General features: G+C 42.9%; 2 protein-coding genes across 2 annotated transcripts; one reads left to right on the top strand and one right to left on the bottom strand.

Moving 5' to 3' along the window:
* Nucleotides 1-3,003: 3,003 nt before the first annotated feature.
* Nucleotides 3,004-15,495, top strand: LOC131293256 (beta-1,3-glucosyltransferase). Its single transcript, XM_058321336.1, has 7 exons — nucleotides 3,004-3,094; nucleotides 5,734-5,843; nucleotides 9,657-9,875; nucleotides 10,312-10,692; nucleotides 12,069-12,207; nucleotides 12,296-12,458; nucleotides 14,538-15,495. Exons 1-7 carry the CDS (start codon nucleotides 3,004-3,006, stop codon nucleotides 15,493-15,495), a joined length of 2,061 nt encoding a protein of 686 aa, XP_058177319.1.
* An 818-nt stretch (nucleotides 15,496-16,313) lies between these two features.
* Nucleotides 16,314-19,644, bottom strand: LOC131289170 (myotubularin-related protein 2). The gene is made up of 5 exons (XM_058318381.1): nucleotides 19,270-19,644; nucleotides 18,176-19,201; nucleotides 17,131-17,301; nucleotides 16,854-17,061; nucleotides 16,314-16,785 (listed from the first exon to the last, which is right to left on the bottom strand). The coding sequence occupies exons 1-5, from the start codon at nucleotides 19,366-19,368 to the stop codon at nucleotides 16,490-16,492; spliced, it is 1,800 nt and encodes a 599-aa protein (XP_058174364.1). The 5' UTR covers nucleotides 19,369-19,644; the 3' UTR covers nucleotides 16,314-16,489.

The raw sequence follows: 19,644 nt of genomic DNA, 5'->3' as shown, positions 1-19,644 counted from the left end.
TACCTACCTCTCCCTTATACAACCAAAAGTTTTAAAATATCTCGTTAACTGTCTGTAGCACACTTTTCAACCGCGTACCGACAATTTTCGGTTAATGTTTGAACAACCGATTTGATAAATGATTATACATTAAATCATTGCGTTGCTAGAAGTGGATTGAAACCGTTTCAACGCCGAACCGTTGCGGCATTCACCTTCATTTCCCTCGGAGAACTTTCACACAGTCCAAAATCAACGTCAGCATAAAAGATCCTTTGCGCTGACATCATCATCATCATCCACATCGGGTCGTCGTCGTCGTCGGCTGCAAGCATCCGGAATCAACAGCTTTGGCCATTATCGTCGAGTGGCGGGCCAACGAAGCTGTTGGGCCAGAGTCTTGGCAAAGAAGCCGTTTGTGCAGCGCCGGGAAGTATGATGATACCGGGCGCGTTCGAAGATTCATCTCGGCACCGGACGCTGTTGCATCCGACCGAAAAGGCGCTGCCCGATGCCTTTCGCTGATGATGGCGATAATGAGAGCAGATTGCGATCGTGTCGATGGAGCGTCCCTTTTGTTGCGAAACATCTGAAGGTACCTCAGTCTTTGGTCCATGCTCTCGTCATTGTTCCCGTCCAGTAGGTGCGTACGGAGAAGCGGATATTATCGCCACAAACAGCAAGACACCGAAGGTTTCTTATCTACGTGCATGCACCACGTACAGGGCAGATTAACAAACCTGTCTATGTTGCGCACCATGCTGCATGGTTTCTTTCCGTCGGTTGTGACATGCTTTCCAAACCCCCTCCCGGTGGAAAACGCGTGCCGTTCCCGCCCACCTTTGGGGGATGCGATGCAGGCATGATAATGCTGCTGCAGCTCAAATTGCAATAATTTAATGTTTCAAATGAAAATTAATACCCATGCCTCCGATGTAGTATGTGATGTTGCCTTCTACCCGAACAGGGACGATGCGAGGTACTGGCAACTGTGTGACATGGGCCATTTCCTTTTCAACTTTATCTTGCCAAGCGAAAAAAGCGAAAGCCCCCGTGGCCCGTGACTGGAGCGAATTACCGAAACTATTGGCTATCATTTCGCGAAATGATCCACCAGCCAGTTAACGGCGTACGACAGAACAAGTAGGTCGGCGAGAGGAAGCGGTGGGGCGGGAGGAAAACTGGCAACCGACTTTCGCCCCCGAGCGTTTCCCTCCCGTTCCGGCGAACCGTTTGCAACTTAACCAATAATCCATTTCGCTGCAATCTACCGCCGCAACCTCGGTTCGGTTCAGGGGCTCCGAAATACCACAGTGAAAGCCACAGCAAGTCGGGGTGCCATTAAGCTTTGTGCTGTCAGTGGCAAAAATTTTCACAATTTTCCCTTCGCCGGCACAGGGAGGGCATGATGGTCGTGGAATAATATCCTTTTCCTTTTTTTTTCCTTTTTTTTGTTGCTTTCGGTGCCTTGTTCAGTTTACTCTCGCTACTGTAATCCCAAGTACGGGCAAATCGTTACAGCGCTCCGGTCAGTTCGATGCTTTGTCCGTTGTCCCAGAACTACCGCTGTGCGTCCTGCTAATGAGTGGTGTTTAGACATTTTATTTATTAAAACCTTTCTATGGCATTCGCGATGGCCGTGGTTTTAATGTCGGTGTGTTCGGAAAAGTGAGCGTAACGCTAAAAGGAAATAGTCATTCGTTTATAACCTGATTTTGTAATTGTTGGTTAGTTTGTGAGCTCTAAATCATTAAATAAATGAATATTGTTGGTATTTTGTAGGACTATTTATGAAAAAATAATTAAAATACCTATCAATGAACACGTAAAGAACCGTGAAAGCTATAAACAGTTCTGAAAACTTCCATTTAATTTCTAATGGTTTATGTTGAATAAGGTAGATTAATTGATGAACTTCGTTAACATGATTGTGACCACAATTGCACTTAACTAAACTTTGTACTACCGAAATAAATACCAACAAAACGTCAAACGTAAAGTCAACTTTCTTCTACGTGAAATCTAAATTGATTCATTTTGTTTGCAACCTGCCTACAAAAGCCTTAAACGAATTTTAAGAGCTTCCATTTTGCTTTCTTTTTAACGACAGCCTTTTTTCGCAGTTACTTGAACATCTGCAGTGTCACATCCAAAGCTCGAACGTTCGGTTATTCGTCCGCTCGTTGGGACTCATTTTCCGTTCACAAAAAATAAGCATAATACTGCCATCCAAGCATCTTCCCGTTCGCTATCTCGATCCCTCCCTCTGCTGGCACACTTACAATTCCGATCGCGCATTTACCATAATGATGAGCCCTTCCGTGCGGTTCCACTTGTGCCCGTTTGACGTGCCCGGTGGTGTCATCCGTGGTGCACGCCGTTTTCCCATTAATGGACTCCACCGGAACCACCGCAGGCAGCAATCGAAAGCCCCATGGTGTCCTTTTTTTTTTTGTTTGCAACGCTACTGGCGCTGACCATGGCAGCTTTGGTTCTGGTTTTACTGGTCCATGATCGACCCGCAGCTAGGGCAACCGTTCACGTTCGTCCTCTCGGTCGAAACAGTCCGCGTATCGGTTGGTTCGGTAGAAACTATGGTATGATAATTTTAATCCCCCCCGGGAAGCGGACACTTTTCCAAAGAACTTCATGAGTGCGTGTGCGGCGGAAGTTGTGGCGGTGTTGTACGTGTTCGCCGGTGGATCTTGCGGGTGTGATGAAGAATCCTTATGCAAACATCTCTCCCCAAGGCCATCGCTGAACCATCCATTGACCAAACTGAAAAGTTCTAACAAGCTCTTTACCTAGATTTTGCTGTAAAGTCACGGAACCCGCTTTCTCCGGCCTGCCTGTCCCTCGCTCGCGCTCTATCGAGGTTTCGAACGGAGGAATTTTCGATCCAACACCGTCCCGGTCGCCCATAGATCCGCCGGTTTGGGCAAGCATAATTTTATCGATATTAATTTGCACTAATTTCAACCACACGGCTTCCTCCGCTCGAAGCGCCGGTCGAAGTCGACAAACATGGCTGGCGAACGTACTCGGACGGGAAACATGAGCGTTGATGAGCTTAGGGCACAAACACAACACGTCGTGTCGGAAGCGAACGAAAGCCGTCAGTGGTTCGCAAGAGTCAACATCATGATCATCGACAGCTGGACTAGGGTTGGGGTATTGGGCGTTGAATTAATAATATTATGCCAACAAGGATCGACGAAACTGAAACGCTTTCCAATGCTGCTGGCATCGATGAATGTGCGCTTAAATTGGTGACAGCGCGTCCGAAAAGCGGCATCGGAAAGTGGCCGGCCAAAACTAAACTCGTTTCAACCTGCAGTTGGTGATTGGAAATGGAGATGTTTGATATTAAAACAGAATCACACGTCAATGAAACAATTAGAAGAGAGGAGGCTTGTGCCAGGCATACAGGAGCCAAGTACAACGTATGATCAATTGGGTATGATTTCCCGTACCAATGTTGTTTTAATTAAAATACTTGAAGTATGAGGACATCAAAGCTCAGTTTGATGATATCTTTTTCATTAAAAATTCAACAAACTTTTTTTTATATAGAGCTATACTTATTGGTAAGTTATTCATATTTGTTTTTCAGTCACTTAAAACATTCGATTTTGCAACAAATGATTTGAATGGTTTGTATCTGTAATTTAATTCAAACTTCTTTCAAATAGCACTTCTTGCTAAGATTATTACTGTCGTAATGGTCTTGGTATTCAATTTTATGTTACTTTCATAAATAAAAACATTACATATAATTTTCATCATTCATTTTTACCAAAATGTAAAATAACTTTGAGGGTTAAATTTTTTGTTGACACGAAAAATTCTATTGGGAGGCGTAAACAAATTTGAGCTCTTCAAACCACTTGAATTTATCTAATTCAAATCACTCGATTTGCTGGAAAATTATTTTATTATGCCAATAATTTTCTACTAAATGTATCATAACCTCTAGACCATGTATTTTTACATTGGTGATAAAAAGTGTTTCAACGGTTCGACCAATTACTACACGACCACTTAAATTTCCATCGTTCAACAACGAATTTAAAGAAAAACGAATGCACAAGCGTAAAGATAAAGTCAAACAATGTATCGATCAGTTTTTGCTAACCAGTTTTTTTTTAAATCTACCTGTTTCTAGCTACTTAGGATCATCCAAAATTTCTACATTTCTTTCATATTGTTCAACATCGCGTGCCCACCAATCGAAAATTGTCACAAGATTAGGCGAAATATTCAAACATACAGCTCACTGTCGTTTGGTTGAAAAAGTTTCCTGCAGTGTTATGGAAATTAACTGTGCGCAGGATAACAGTGTTCCCTGCTCAATTTATTCATTCCCGACTCAGCCAACCGTACAGACCAGGTCCGACCAAAGGACAGGGTGACCACAATTAGTCTGGCAAAGTGTTGTCTCGCCATCCGCTGGCTTGCTCCCGGTTTTAGTGCCATATTTGTGCGCTTTCCGAATGCAATTTTCCGGGTGGCTCACACCAAAACAACTTACACACGCACGCACAAATTGGCTTCCCGTTACAGCCATCCTTCGTGCGGCCGGTAACTAGTTTGGCAGTAGTTTTAATCGCAACTTTAACAACATTTTCCACCCGAAGCACATGTGCTTTTCCTCGTTCTGGCTCGGTGTGAAAACGGACCCACTTGCAGGATAAACAGTGTTCCCGGACAACATGGAGTTGTACAAACCTAGCGACACAAGAACACACACGCGATCGTGCTGCCACTATTGCACTTTTATCGAATTTGTACCACCACCCGGGTCACGCTCGTGCGGTAGCTTTCAGCTGTGGGCTTTTATTTTTCTTTTCCCCCCACACCGTATGTGTCCGTGCACAACTTTTCACATTTTAACTTGCACTAATGCACCGCAGGATGGAATTCGGCTAAAACTTTAAACTCGTTTGGATCACGAAGATTTGGGTCGTGTCCCTTTCGACGTGGCTGCCGGAACCAAGCGAGCGTGTTACACACACCCGCAAAATCCCCGCCAATCCCGTACGGTCTCAGCTGTTCAAGCAGCGGAGTGTGGTTTAGTCATGGTCTGCAACCTCGGGACAGATGACAGTGGTCCGCGTAATCTCTTCATCGTACGCCACTGGAACCCTTTACAAACCTCCAAGAAGGACATTCTATGCAACAGCAATATTAAGGACGAACCGAGGAGAAGGCTGTAAAGGGATGAAAGCAAATGGCCAGACACTAAATTAACATAAAGTTCAATGTGAAAACTGTTTCAAGTTGACAGGTTTATTATACACTCTATTTGAGTCTAAGCGTGTATGAATTTACAAACAATAATCGATGGTAAAATTAAAACCATTTCGAAGAAATTTAACTTCTAATGAAATGTTTAATTGTTTTTCTTACAGCGGAAATTGAGTTTTTTTTCTGTATAAAACTGTAACGTACCGCCTAACTTTTGTGTGAAAACTTATAGCTGCATTTAGATGAATTCATGGTTGTTCTCTTCAAAATCTTCACTTGTTATTCTTTATTTTTCATCGCATCGTCTAACGTTTACTTTTTGTGGAAACTTTATTCAAAGGATGAACTGCTGGTAGATTTTCAACCACCATTCTTTTGCGTCCTTAACTCACCGTTAGAAGAAGAGAAAATTTCGCTTCACCCTTCAGTATCGCTCCGCGCACTTAAGAAATTGTACACCCTACTAACCTTCTGGTGACCCTTTATCGGGGGCCACATTATTTACAGCTTCCCGTGAGTTATCGTTTTTGGTGCTAAGCCAGCCAGCCAAGTTTAACGCAGCCCGGGCGCAGCGACTGAGGCGAAGCATCATCGATCAGATAAAGGGACTGGATCAGGTGAGTTTTCTAGCCGGTTCGAAAGCACAGTTGAACTTATGGTTACTTTATGATACACCCCTTACTTTTGCTATTTCGTACATAGTTCTTTTTTTAAACTGAAGCACATGATTTTATGGATAAGTCTAAGCAGCAAGCTTAAAGTGCGTTACCGGCGCAACGAATAGTTACTATACTTTTATTTGATTCGTGATCTAAAGGGAATTTTTCAATTTTCATTTGCGTACACACACATTCTATCGATAATCCACGACAAAACGAAACAAAAAAACTCGTAGAAAAGGAACAAAAAATCCTGACCATTGCAACATATTAGTGGAATCGATTGCATTAAGCTTAATTATTCACAGTGCAGCTCATGTGTTTGCATGTTCCATTTTTTAGTGACCGGATGTGGCCATCGCTAATTAATTGGTTCGCTATGAATGGGTTTGGGTTGCAAACAGAATTCTCTATGCTAACAACAATTATGTACAATTTGTAAAGATCGCCAATAAGTTTAACAGTTGTATTTGAACATGAACTCTAATTGGGACAAAAACGCACATAATTGACTTGAAACCGAGAAAGCATGAGCATCAAATAAGAGTCGTTTATCAGTAAATCCAGCTCAACTGCGATGGTAGTCGGGATGGGAATCGGAGGCTACAATGCGTTGACAAAATATAAATGAAACACAAAACAAAAGAAAACCACATCCGCACATGCATTACTTATCACAAAAACCCCCAATTTTTGAAAACGCTTCTCATCACGTCCTCGTCACACCAAGCTGACCAGCAACAACGGAATGTTTTTTTCTGCTGGTTGTAACCCGAAAATTCTAGAAACCGAGCAGCTAACGATTATGGGCAGATGTGGAGTGTTTCGCGTTATCACTGAGAGCGCACAAAGACATCTGTATTTTACACCCACCTCCAGTTAAAAAAATCAAAATGTTAGCAGCATAAATCAACAACCAATTTTTAGCTTTTACAGTTTTCCCAATAAAATAATTTTTAAAATCTAGAAGTTTCAAATGTCAAATGTTTCCAAAAAATAAATAAAATGTAATTATCGCACGAGCAACAATGTTGCAGGATTACAAATTTACTTAGAATATATTTATAAATGTATAAACTTATCATCCAAGTTATTCTAAATAATTTATCTAAATAACTATTTTTTATTAAAGCCAAAGAAATATTTCATAGCATACCCTTCTGATTTGAACATCCACACAACGAGAGCATTATGTTACGTGGCCGCATGTTATCGCACAGGCCACATGGTATGCTAGTTTTTGTTTCTCCCGTTTCTTGTGCTAATCATACGGTTCGACTCTAGCTTTCTCCAGGCTCAATAATCAGTCTGCTCATGGATTTGGTGGCGGACAGAAGTGGCCAAAATTAAGCGGTGAAAAATGGATGAGGAAAAAGCCAAAGTTTATCTAAAAGAAATCAACGAATAGTGCAAATCAGTAAACCAGTTGTGCGCCTTGTTTATGTTAATGAAACAAGGTGGAATGAAAATATAGTTGAACCCTACAGCGTCTATAACACATATCATTTTAATAAAAATTAAGCCATGTAAGTAAGTTACATTGTGAATTTCACGTTCGGCGATAATTTGATTTTAATTTAACTATTTTGTTTAGTGGTAGTGTATTACTCTGCGTTTTGGTATGTCGTCAAACAGAGGATGCAGCCGTTCTCAAAGCTGTTCGTCTCCTGAAGGATCTACAACAAAATGGTCCAGACGATGGCGAATGGACTATCAAGTTATAAGCCGCGTGCAGCAGGTTATGATCTACAATTCATCAACCTTGTGGATGATAAATTTGTACAACTTCAAGGATCGCTGTACTCAACGTTGAACTGGATGGCGGATGTGGAAAGGCTGCCACTCGGAGCAGATGAAGGCACTCGTCGAACACCATTGGAATATTTCTTATTTATTAGAAAACATTTTACCACTTTGATGAAAGTAGGTTTCTTTATGGCTTTATGTTGCCTAGAAATCTTCCTTCATTCTAAATAGTAAATGATTTCGAAACTGTTTCGTACTATTGCTGTACAAACGTTTTCCTACTTCTTCAAGCTGTACTACTCGTTTTTGCTACCAATTTCAATCATCATACGTTTCCTTAGCATGAAACGTAATTCTTTATGTGATGTAGTTTGAAATCTACAAAAATGATGCGGAAAGCATAAATGTTATCTCGCGTAAGCTTTGCAAATCTACTTTACCGTTAAACCTATAGTGAAACACTGTCCAGCCTCCACCGAACGTGGTTTGAATGCGATAAGCGGTAGATTTTTGTTTCAAATATTTTAAAGCACCACGAAGCATTTAAGAGGATTGCAAAACGTTAATGCCAAGATCTTTGTTCGTGTAGTACGAAACTCTGAAAAACTTAAAATATGTGAACATCGCGTTAAATAAGATCATGCCATCTTCTTCTCAAATTTGGTGACGTAGTTCACTTTAACTTACTTGCATAGAGTCATGTTAAGTTAATGAGTTGTAGATAATTCTAGAAAAAACCATATCTTTGAGGTTTTTTCTAGTTTGCTGTGTTCTGTGCTACTGATTTAACATGCGGTTCTATGTATAACGTGCAGTTTGAGATTTTCTACTGTGAATAATTAGTTGAACGTATGTAGGCAACTACCAAAATATTGTGCCACACTCGTTCAAGTTATACTCTAACTATTCACACTATCGTTAATTGCACGTGATCTTAATTTCGTAGATACTCTTCTATCTCCGCCATTAGCTCATTTGATCGACTTGATATCATTTCATTTAGATGTTCTATTTAGAACTCGGTATGAAATGACGAGACGATCATAACTATGCATGCACACAATTATTTTTATAAATAATATGTGCTTCATTGCTTCCAGAGGATGTATTATCTTAGCTGAAATATGTTCCAACCTCCTCTGGAACAATGTTCTCATCCATTGTAACTGTGCTGGAAAACTGTCCAACCTCCTCCAAATGCAATTCGCCTAGAAACGCTATCCTTGATGGTTTGTGTTTGTTGTCTTTCAGCAAACAGAAAGCATCATTCCACCCTAAAATAGTACTATATTATTTCTGTAGTTAACTATTTGTACGGGGTAACCTTTCTTTTAGATGTCTACTAGGTAATTTGGCTCATGGAACATTTGTTTTAATTCATAATTTAATGTGAACCAATAAAATGTGAACCATCCTATCAATTTCAAATTTTTTTAAAATTATTCTTATATGTCTGAAAATTTTCGGGAACCCATCATATTCTTCTGTTGTATTTTTATTCATAGATCCGAAATTAGTTTTCTTTAATTAATTTTCTTAAGACCGTTACTGATCCGAAGAGATGCCATTAATTTACTACTAAAATAATATTATTATGTATTCATTATTTTAATGTTTATGGGCCGGAAATAACTCGTTATCCAAAAACCCTTGAGGATTGGGACTTCTTTCACTCACTGATAGTTCACTGATAACGCTTTCCGTTAGACGTTATCTCGAAGTTATCTCTATTCGGATTCTCTCAACCAGTTACAGGAAATTTTGAAAAAAAAACAATCACAGTTATCGGAAGCATCCGGTCCTTAGGTTCAGAAAAACATTATTTATCAATGCATTCTGCAGCAAAAAAGTTGCTTGTACTGTTTAATACGTGATCCTTCATCTCTTATGCTCGTAAAAGAAAGAAAACAATTGATAATATAAACACTTTTCTCTCGTTCTCCCCTACTTTATACTTCTCTTTCATTCCTCGTCATCTCTATCATTGCATTACGAACTGCACGGCGTTTTGATATCCTCAATCAGGAAATCGCTTCCAACGAGCCGGACAGCGTGTTTCTCACGCATGAGCTGTTTCCGGAGCAGGAGGGCGCGTGGGCGATTACACCGATTCTACACCACATCCGGTCGTCGATCTTGAAGGCAGCCCACCGAACCGCCCGCTGGCTGATCGTGTGCGAGGAGCAAAGCCACGTCAACGTGAGCCTATTAACGCACCATTTGGCCAAGGAAGACTATCGAGAGGTAGGTGTGCGCACTTGCATAGAAACTGCACGATAAGTTTGTGTGAGTGTAGGAAATAAATTGTGTTTTAAACTAAATAAAACATTTATGATATTTGACAAGAAAAGATTAGGAAGGAAGTTTAAAATGTTTGTATGAAAATGTTTGCTTTTCTGCAGGACATAAAACTTCCCAAAACTTAACAAATTCGTTGCTAAGTTACGGCTAAGGTTTGTAATCATCATCAGCATCCGAAAAAAAGGAAAATGGCTGCGAAAAGATCACGTCGCTTTCATGAGCCTCCGGCGTCAGTTTGGCACGTGATGGCTCACATTACCATTCGCATTGCTTCATGTCCGGTAGCTTCATCCGATGTCTATCCTTCTGACGGTTTATCTCCCTTTTCTCCTCTTAAACGCTGCTCTTTTTTCCGGTAATCGTCCCCGGTGGCCTGCAGAAGCTTTTCCTCGGCTACCCGCTCTACGACCGCGAGGCGACCATAATTCATCATTTCGCATTTTTCAAAAACCCGACCAGCTTCCTCTATCCCTACCTGACGGCCGGGGTCGCCCTCACCGTACCGTTGGTGGATCACCTGGTCGACCTGCTGACCGACGGTACCGTGCAGGCGCTGTCGGATTTTTTCATCGACCCTGCTCACGAGTTCGCCCTGCTCGTCTGGCAACACGGCGCAGGATATCCGCTCCAGCCGAGGCGCTACCTCTGCGCCAAAGCGCAACCGGGCTGTGCGATCTGGGCAGCCACACCAACAACCGCATCCGCCGGGAATGACCGGAACAGCGAGGGTGGAGCCCTCTCCGCGGGTGACTTTGGCTGTGTAAGTACCAACGAGTTTCCTTTTATCTTTGCTGCCGGAACGGACACCCTTCATGGACTCTTTTTGCTCAACTCTTTTGATTAAACGCACGAAGCGCATCACAATGGAAAGAATGTCCGTACGGAAGTTGCAACAACGGCTTGTATTTCCGCTTCTTCATATCTTTTTAGCGGGGTGTGTTAATTTTAGTTCCACCAAAACATAATCTCGCAGCATAATTAGTTATCGGTGACAGCATCCGTCTGAAAGTAAAACCTTCCAACTCTATACTAGAGGTTGAAACCCATAATGAAGTACTAAAACTGTATAAATCAACAATGTTTAAACTATTACTACAATTTGCGGTTGTTTCTGTTTATAAAATAAGTTCAAGCGGTAAATGTTTCCTCGAACATCGCTTAGCTAACACTCGTACGACAATCAGAGTTCAAAATTTTATCAATATTTCCATTTGTTTCAATGTTTTTTCATTTTTTCCATTAATGATAAGTGTAGAACTTAAACCGTTCATGGGTACCTTGAAATCCATAAGCACAAATGAAACAGTATCAAAAAGTCAAGCAACTCTTTTACTACGCGAGGATTATATTTTAATTACATGTTTCTTGTTGCTCATTGGCATTTAAAATACTTATAAAGAGATTACGGAAATTGCAAATTAGTGTCAACAAGATATAAAAACCAAACTTGTTGTAAACATTTTGTGCTGCAAAATTGTGCTTGTAATAAATCTCATTCTAACGATTCTAACCTCCTTTTATCGTCAGCCTGAAAAGTGTCAACTTTTTGAGACTGTTAAGATAAGCGTGTCCACGTGTCAACCGATTTAGAAAAAAAAATGCTGTTTTATTAATCTATGATCTTCACGATGTTTTAGGTTGTTCCTTCTCAGACGCAAATTGGAACATCCTGCTTGTGTCCAAAATTTTTTTATTGTACTTTTAAAACACATGTTGGCTGGTAAAAATCCTCTTTTGCTCGTTTAACATTGTTCGAAATTTTCCTTTTTTTTAGTTTTATTTGTCGTTTTCCTCATTCCTTATTTTATTCATCTTTTATCAACTAGATAAGCATGTACTGCTATGGTTCGTTTACAATAGTTTAGTATTTTTTCTTATATTTATATTTTATAGAAACGGAGCACCGTAAAATCTCCCGCACAATTCCTTGATCTATAAGTTCATTTCTGCTTGAAATACAATACTTAACATCGGAAAGTTATGTTTTGTAAATATCAAAGATTTTGCAAATAAAATCTGAATGATCAGAAACGAAACCTGTTGGTTTGTGTACTGTACTTAACCGCTACTGTCTGAAACTGAATTTACATTTAAAAAAATGACTGGTTCCTTATGTCCGTGTTCTCTTACTTCCAGGCCAATACTCCAACGGACGTTGATCGAATCATGTTTGCGGTGAAAACATGCCACAAGTACCACCACGATCGCATTCCCGTCCTCCAGCGTACCTGGACCAGACACGTACAGCATTTGAGGTACTTCAGTGATGTCGCCGGTACGTATTACCTTCAACAAATGTACTCTACTGAAACATCGGATGCATGAAGCGTGTTTCAATAATATTTCCGTCCCACCCGGGGCAGATCCTTCCATTCCGACGGTCGTCACTTCCGTTCCGAACTCGAGCGCGGGACACTGCGCGAAAACGCTGGAAATACTTCAACTGATCGGTGACGAGATCCGGTACAACGTCACCCTGCAAGCGGTCCGGTGGGTGATGCTGGTCGACGATGACACGATTCTCAGGTGTGTTTAAAATCGCTTTTTTTACTGAACATCATGTGCCGTTTCTACGATTTATAAGTTCCATAAAACAATTTCTACAAAAATAGGCCAATGAAAGCAAAACGAATTGATCACGTTTTCAATCGGCGTTATCGTAACGTAATTTACGCGCGTGAATTCCCGCGGTGTGTAATCGGTGTACATCCTAAGCCGAAAGGCTGGGAAACCATTTCCATATTCAAATTCAATTAGAGTACGGGCCTGAGCACGCCATCGCCATTTGTGTGAGGTGAAACATATTCAAACTCTTTACAAAAAACAACCCGGTTCCGTACCGAGGTGAAAAGGATATTTTCGTTGCTATGGTAACGGCTGGAATAGAAGGTTCTGCAAGGAGGAGAAGGAATGCAAGAGAGTAAAAGCTTGCTTTAGGTTGATGAAAATGAATAAATACCGTCGGCTTCGGTGACAGCCAGACTGATTGATTTACGAAACACGGTTGATGGATAAAGGTAAACCACAAAGACGACTTCTTCAAACCGCTGCGACTACGAATCGTTTACAACAATCCTGAATCCTACGTGGCTCGTAATGAAGCGACAACTAGCCTAATTTCCCGACTTACCTCCCATGCATGCCCCGATCAGCTTGGATTGAATTACAAACGAAGCATTACGATAATGATACAATTTGAATGCAAAAATACTCATTACTAGGGCTTATGTTAAGATCCCATGGAAATGGGTGGAAAGGTGATTTAAAGGTCCTTTCTTGCACACTTACAGATTCGTGAAAAATCCAACCCAATGTAGCATACACACAACCACAACCTCATACAAACCATGACCTACCGCCGTTTATGAAACCATAATTCCTCACAATGGCTCACAAATCATCCCGCGGTGGTTTGCCACCCCGTCTCCGGCTAGTCCAAATGGTCCGATCGGAACCGCAGTCAATCCTTTTTATCAAATATCCTTCAAGGCATCGGGGCCACTTCCGCCATTCCGGACACCACCCATTGGCCAATGCGACACTCATGAAATATTCAACGCGCAATGCTCGAACTGACACCTACCACGTTTTCCATACGTTACCTACCACGTGTCGCCCAGCTGGGAAGGGTCCAGGAAAGGGACAATAAACAAACAAAAAAAAACCGAAAGAGTTAACTCCCTCTACTTCCACCAACTTGGTCAGGATAACACCACGGCCATAACGCGCGGTGGAAACTCGCCGGAGCAGTTTTGATGTATGAAATCGGCAATGGAGTCCGCTTCCGGAGGGTACGATTTAATATGACGCTTCAAGTGCATGGTTTATTGCAGGGAGTGTTTGATTTGGCATTAGTGCAAGGCTCTACCACCATTTGGGGGCATTTTACATGTCGTTTTCGTTTTAAATTTTCCCGGCTCAAGCAGGTCGCTTGATGCAACGTTCAGGTTGGATTTTTTCCCCTTAGAAAAAGGCTGAGAACGCCAATACAAAGCATATCGGCCTATATATTTTACTTACACTCTTCTACGTAGTGTATCCTTTTAATACCAAAGCAAAGTTTCGCCATCTGAATCGGTATTTTCATTTGACTAATTTGTATCACTGTATCATTTGTTTATATTTCAAACATTCTTAATTTTCTAGCACGCATTTGAAAAGTAACAGAATCTATGCGAAGTAACTTGCATAGGTGATTATTTTTACTTTCAAATGCAGATTTAAACTGCAGGGTCCTTGATTTAAAAGCAACGTTCATTTGAAACACCGTTCGAACAAATTTTAGCTAAAAACCCATTAAAAAAACCTTTGGCGATAAAAAAATAACTATCTTGTAGGAAATCATTTTTTCGCATATGCAAAACGAGACCCGTTTCCACTCGGAGCACAATTCATTCGTGCGTAAGAAAGCGCCGTTCCATTTTTTCAACGCTACTAATGGCGCTCCAACGACCTACGGAAGGGACTGCACGATGAGCGTTGATGACATTGCGTGTCATAAATCTCTAACGACCGCGTCCTGCTTTTTATCTTTGAGTAAATTGCACCTTTTTATATCGTTATCTTTATATTTGGTACTACGCTTCTTTTCACTTTCATACATAGCTCGTCGTCGTTGGCGCGATTCCTCAGTTGCTATGACCCGGGTCGGGATTGGTACCTGGGCGAACGGTACGGCTATCACCTGATGGGCTCGGACGGGGGCTATAACTACGTGACCGGCGGTGGCGGCATTGTGCTGAGCGTGGCCATCCTCGACGCACTGCAGCAAACGTGCGAGTGTCCGTCTCCGTCCTCGCCGGACGATATGATTCTGGCGGCCTGCCTGCAGCGCCTCGGCGTACGGCCCATCCACTCGCCGCTTTTCCACCAAGCTCGACCAACCGACTACCCGCCGGAGTTGCTAGATCCGAGGCGTACGGTGTCCTTCCACAAGCACTGGCAAATCGATCCGCACCAGGTGTACAACAGGTGGTTCCGGGCGCTCGACGAGCAAAACTCCCGCGGGGGATGTGAGGACACCAACAGCCGCCTGCAGGAAGTCGAGGTAGAAGAGAACCAAGCGGATGCCTCCAGCGTGCCGGTAGAACATCGGAAGCATGGTCAATTCTTGCGCCCAGCGAGCCATATCGCGGCACGGAACGAAAACGACAGCCTACGTGAGCATCGTCCTACCACCGTGACCGGAGGTCCGTTGCGGATGGAAAGCGGACGTGCAGCACACCAAACTTCCCCCGAAACCCACAGCGGTCCTCTTAACCAGCAGCCGGGGGAACACATGGTGCGCCGGGCGATAACGGAAACCCACACGGTACCTTTCCCAACCGTCGACAGTCCGGTTCTGGGGACGATACCGACGAGCAGCGTCAGCACCGGAACGCCGACGGTCGCAGGTCCAGTCACACCTGGCGTGGCAGCGGTAGCAGTCGCCACACCAACGCAACATATCGCTCGCAAGCAACTGTGCGAAAGTAATGAGCTTCAATCAAACGGGGACTTTTTGCTGCGGCAGCAGGCAAACCTCCAGGAGTCGACAAACATAATCAAACATACCGATCTTTAGACGGCAGGGGGAGAGCGGGAGAGGGGGATGTTGCTGAGGTGGCATCAAATGGAAAGCTTTCACCGAGCGAGGGAAAATAAAAGAGCGTGAAGAGATGGAAAATGCGATGTTAGTCACGTGCTAAAAGGATCCCCACAGGGAACCCATAACATTTGGTTCCGACTTTCAGCACCCGAAAGATGCGTTAGGGAACCGACGAAGGACACTTTAAAAGGAACGTGTCCTGCTTGGCGTCATAAACATTCACGTCACAAAGAAAGTAAGTACAATAACGTACACAACTGTAGGAAACAAACGATAAAGATTACAACATATGGTTAATTTTTAAAATGTTTGTTTTTCATTGCACTTAAAAATGAAGTCCGAAAAGTTTGGTCCGAAAACCCGTGTGTTTTTCTTTGGTAAATGTTTTGGAGTTAAAAGTTGGTGAAGAAAAAAACGCCAGGTAGAATTAAACAAATTGTTATTTTAAATAGCGACTCAATGAGGTTTTATTCCAGATTTATTTGTATGAGAAACAATTGTCTTTATCGATTTATTAGACGAATATAACATATTGAAACGAAGTATAGGTTGCGATTAACGAATGATATATTAAACAATTAAACATTAATCATTTCATTTCATACCGTCATACTAGGACGCTGGAAGTCACTAATACATATTATACTGGCTTTGCAGAATGTGAGATATTCGAAAACTAACAAATTCACGCAAAGTAAGTTATTTTAAATGGAAAAGTTTTATAATAATACAGTATTGCTTACCTTTCGCGAACGGCAATCAAATACAGGATAATAATATTTTTTGTTCGTGGCGAACTGAACGGTTACATTTGTTTGATTATCATTTAACGAATAACAACATAAATGGGAAGGTTCTCTATAGTACTGCCACATTTAAATCTACCTTTCATACGCAGCCAAACGCAGAATGGGTTCGAAAGTCATCGCCATGCCTTCAGCATCAACACTCCGGAACACAATCGCACGGACTAGTTTAGCGCACGTTCCGTTCGACAGTCTTCGAGCTGGCGTATCAGTTCCGCCTGCAGGGCTAGCAGTTCGCGCGTTCGCTGGTAGATCGGATCCTGCTGCCGCATGCTAGGATTCCAACGACAGTAGAGCCCTTTCCAGAGGCGAATGTGGCGCATGCTGACTACCGGTCGCAGGACGGTCTGCACCGGCATCGAGGTCAAATAGTTGCTCAACCCACCGTACAGTGGATTACGGTACTCCTCGTGCGAGGAATTGATGAACGACCAGAGTGATACGGTGCGATTTTTCAGGTCTGTAAATGGACCGTTTGAAGTGATTCATTTCCCTACGCAAAACTTAAAAAAGATTATGAATCCTTACCATTCGTGACCCGTTCACGCTCGGTGTTGTAGAGGAAGGTCCCAAACCGGCAGGAGTACAGATGGTCCAGGATCGTGATGAGAAAGTATTCGTTGAATTCGAGCGCATGCGGGAACTGTTTCGATATCTGCCACACACAGTCGATGAACTGCAGGAACACCGGCGAACGATCGGCGTCCGAATGATGATTATCACCGTGACCGATGCGCTGAAAAATAACAAATCAACCCCGAGCAATTAACTAACTGCTTCATAACGAACACCAATTGTTTATTACCTGTTCGAACTTATGTCCAAAGCTAAGCCACTCTTTCTCGATCAGCACCTCGAAGCCCTTCAGCGTTCGATAGTAAGGGTCAAGCAGCAACATCGACAAAGCCGTGAGTTGTGATGTGCGATCCCATCCGTCGGAACAGTGCACCACCACGGACATTCGCATATTTTCAATCTGTTACCAAAGGTCAAGTAAATAGAAAGTATTATAGATTTTAGTCAAGATTATAGAACCTACAAATCGAGGAATACTATAATTGTTTGTTTATGAATGTGTGACACTTCAAGCATTCATTATTTATCTGAATTCCGCTTGTATCACTTTACGAAAACTCAACTAGCTTATTCTAGAATGCAGTCGAAGGAACTGAAGTGTTCTTACCCAATTCAACTATAAAGTACGATTGTAAAAAGAATTCCCAAACGCTTTTAAATTAATATTTGATCCATTTCTGTTTTAAAAATATTGGCTATCAAAAACGAAAGCGTTCCAGTCAATACCTACTACGTCATTCTCCGCACTTCTTGAGCTATTTGATTCGAAGCGAATGTATTAAAAAAGTTGATTCAACAAAAACTAATAGTAACATATTAATTACGTATCCATTCGGTTTAAAAAGAGTAAGCTTCAAAAAAAGCATTATCGAACAAGTGTTCGTACACACGATTATTGTTATTGTTTGCGGCTCGATAACATCCAGTCATCGATTCTTTTGATTTATCGATAAATTGTACCCGATTATAAATATATAATTATTTGAATCAATCAATTTTAACGGTCTACAGTCCAATATTTCGATAATGTTAGAAATTTATACGAAAAAAAACTATTACCGCGGATAATAGCAAAAAGAACTGTTCCTCGGTGCACAAATTACTGTTTGTGCTCGTGAAGTAAGTGCTAAGCAAATAAAATTTCAAAAGCAATTCATCAACAACACGGTGTCCATTGCGTATTGCAAATGTTCGATACTCCCAATCAATCACTGATACTGCCCTATCCAATCCCCATGGGACTCATTCCTCACTGTGGCCCTTATCGTACTCACCCGATCGACAATCCGCACCGCTCCACTCAGAATACACTTGATGTGCTTCAGCCAAAGCGTACCCTCGACCGCCGACAGCCACTTGTGGTCATCGTTGGCCGGGAAACAAATTTCCTTCAATTTTCGCAGGCTCTCGCGCATCACGTGTATGTTGTGGATGTCCAGGAACGTCAACTCCACGTTTTTGTAGGCATCTTCCGACTCGTACCCACCGCCTTTTGCCTTGTTGGCGATCGCGTTCGCACTCGGCCGCGCATCGATGATCGACAGCTTGTCCGACTGTGCGTTCGCTTCCATGATCAGATTGATGTAGGTTTCGTCGGCCTCGCTACGCTTCCCGCCAACCCCGACCAGGGGCTGCGAGCAGCGCGTGATGGTGGCCAGCGATTTCGGATGGATCCAGCACAGTACCGGCAGTCGGTTGCGGGACCGAAACGCTGCCACCTGCTTCAGCAGGTCATCCTTCGCCGTCTTCGGAACGGCCCACACCGACGGGTAGCTGTCGCAGATTTCGTACCCTTCGTTCAGGCGCGTTATGCGCCACGTATCGTTGTTCGCACTGTTCACACCCATACGGCGCAATTCGGCAACCGGCTCGTACACCGTCCACCCGTCCTCGGTAAACTTTTCCCGATAGTTGAATGCAAACAGATGGCCCTCGTTGGCGCGCGGGAACGCGTACAGCTGCAGCTTCTCGAACACCGTCCGGCGGGAATGGTTTTCCTGCTTATGCGCGAACCGCAGGTTGCGCATGTCCTTGCAAAAAATGTCGATTCCGTACGAATTTTCACCCCGTGAACTAGCACCGCCCACCTTCTCGATGCGACTAACCGCACCGAGCGGGCAATCGACTACAATGACCGGATCCTTGTCGGACGCCGGTTGCGAGCGGAAGTGCAGCCGGTAGTTTGTGATCGTGAGTGTACCGATCGCTGGCCCACTGTACGGGCAGATGTAGGACACATCGTTCTTCCGGTCCTGCATGTTTTCTCCCGACAGGTAAGTGAAACCGGACTCGTTTGCTACCTAAAAACCATATGGAACAACAATTTCGTTAATTATTTGCACTGGAAGCCACTCGTAGGCGCACTTACGATAGTGTCCATCCCGTGTTTGGAATTCAGTGAGCTGGATTTCGAATCGGAATCCAAGGAATTCGAGCTTCGATGAAAATCCGTCCCGTGATGTTCCATTGCGTTTGTGTGCCGTTCCCAGATGCCACGCGAATGCTACCTTCCCCGAGCACTTGTTTTATCAAAGTAGACCAGACGGTACTTCCGCAAAATTTGTCACGCCAACAACTTGCAACTGCTATCGCCGTCTTTCCCCCTGTACGGCAAACAAACGCTATCAACGTCGCACTAATTGGATTAAATAAACGAAACGAGCCGCCCAAACAGGGGTTGGGTGGGACAAAGCAACGAGCAGTGTAGCCAACAATAAGCCCTCTTCACGAGAAACGGAATGCA

Source organism: Anopheles ziemanni, chromosome 2 (assembly GCF_943734765.1).
Source record: "Anopheles ziemanni chromosome 2, idAnoZiCoDA_A2_x.2, whole genome shotgun sequence".
Lineage (NCBI taxonomy): Eukaryota > Metazoa > Arthropoda > Insecta > Diptera > Culicidae > Anopheles > Anopheles ziemanni.
This window is presented reverse-complemented; position numbering and strand designations above follow the sequence as displayed.

Bases quoted from the DNA above. Each gene is read 5' to 3' on its own strand.
- LOC131293256 (XM_058321336.1), top strand. From the start codon at position 3,004: ATGGCTGGCGAACGTACTCGGACGGGAAACATGAGCGTTGATGAGCTT. The intron at 3,095-5,733 runs GTCAGTGGTTCG...CATTATTTACAG, and splicing joins GTCGGAAGCGAACGAAAGCC to CTTCCCGTGAGTTATCGTTT. The intron at 12,459-14,537 runs GTGTGTTTAAAA...TTTCATACATAG, and splicing joins GACGATGACACGATTCTCAG to CTCGTCGTCGTTGGCGCGAT.
- LOC131289170 (XM_058318381.1), bottom strand. From the start codon at position 19,368: ATGGAACATCACGGGACGGATTTTCATCGAAGCTCGAATTCCTTGGAT. The intron at 19,202-19,269 runs GTAAGTGCGCCT...TATGGTTTTTAG, and splicing joins AACACGGGATGGACACTATC to GTAGCAAACGAGTCCGGTTT. The intron at 17,062-17,130 runs GTAATAAACAAT...GTTATTTTTCAG, and splicing joins TTGGACATAAGTTCGAACAG to CGCATCGGTCACGGTGATAA.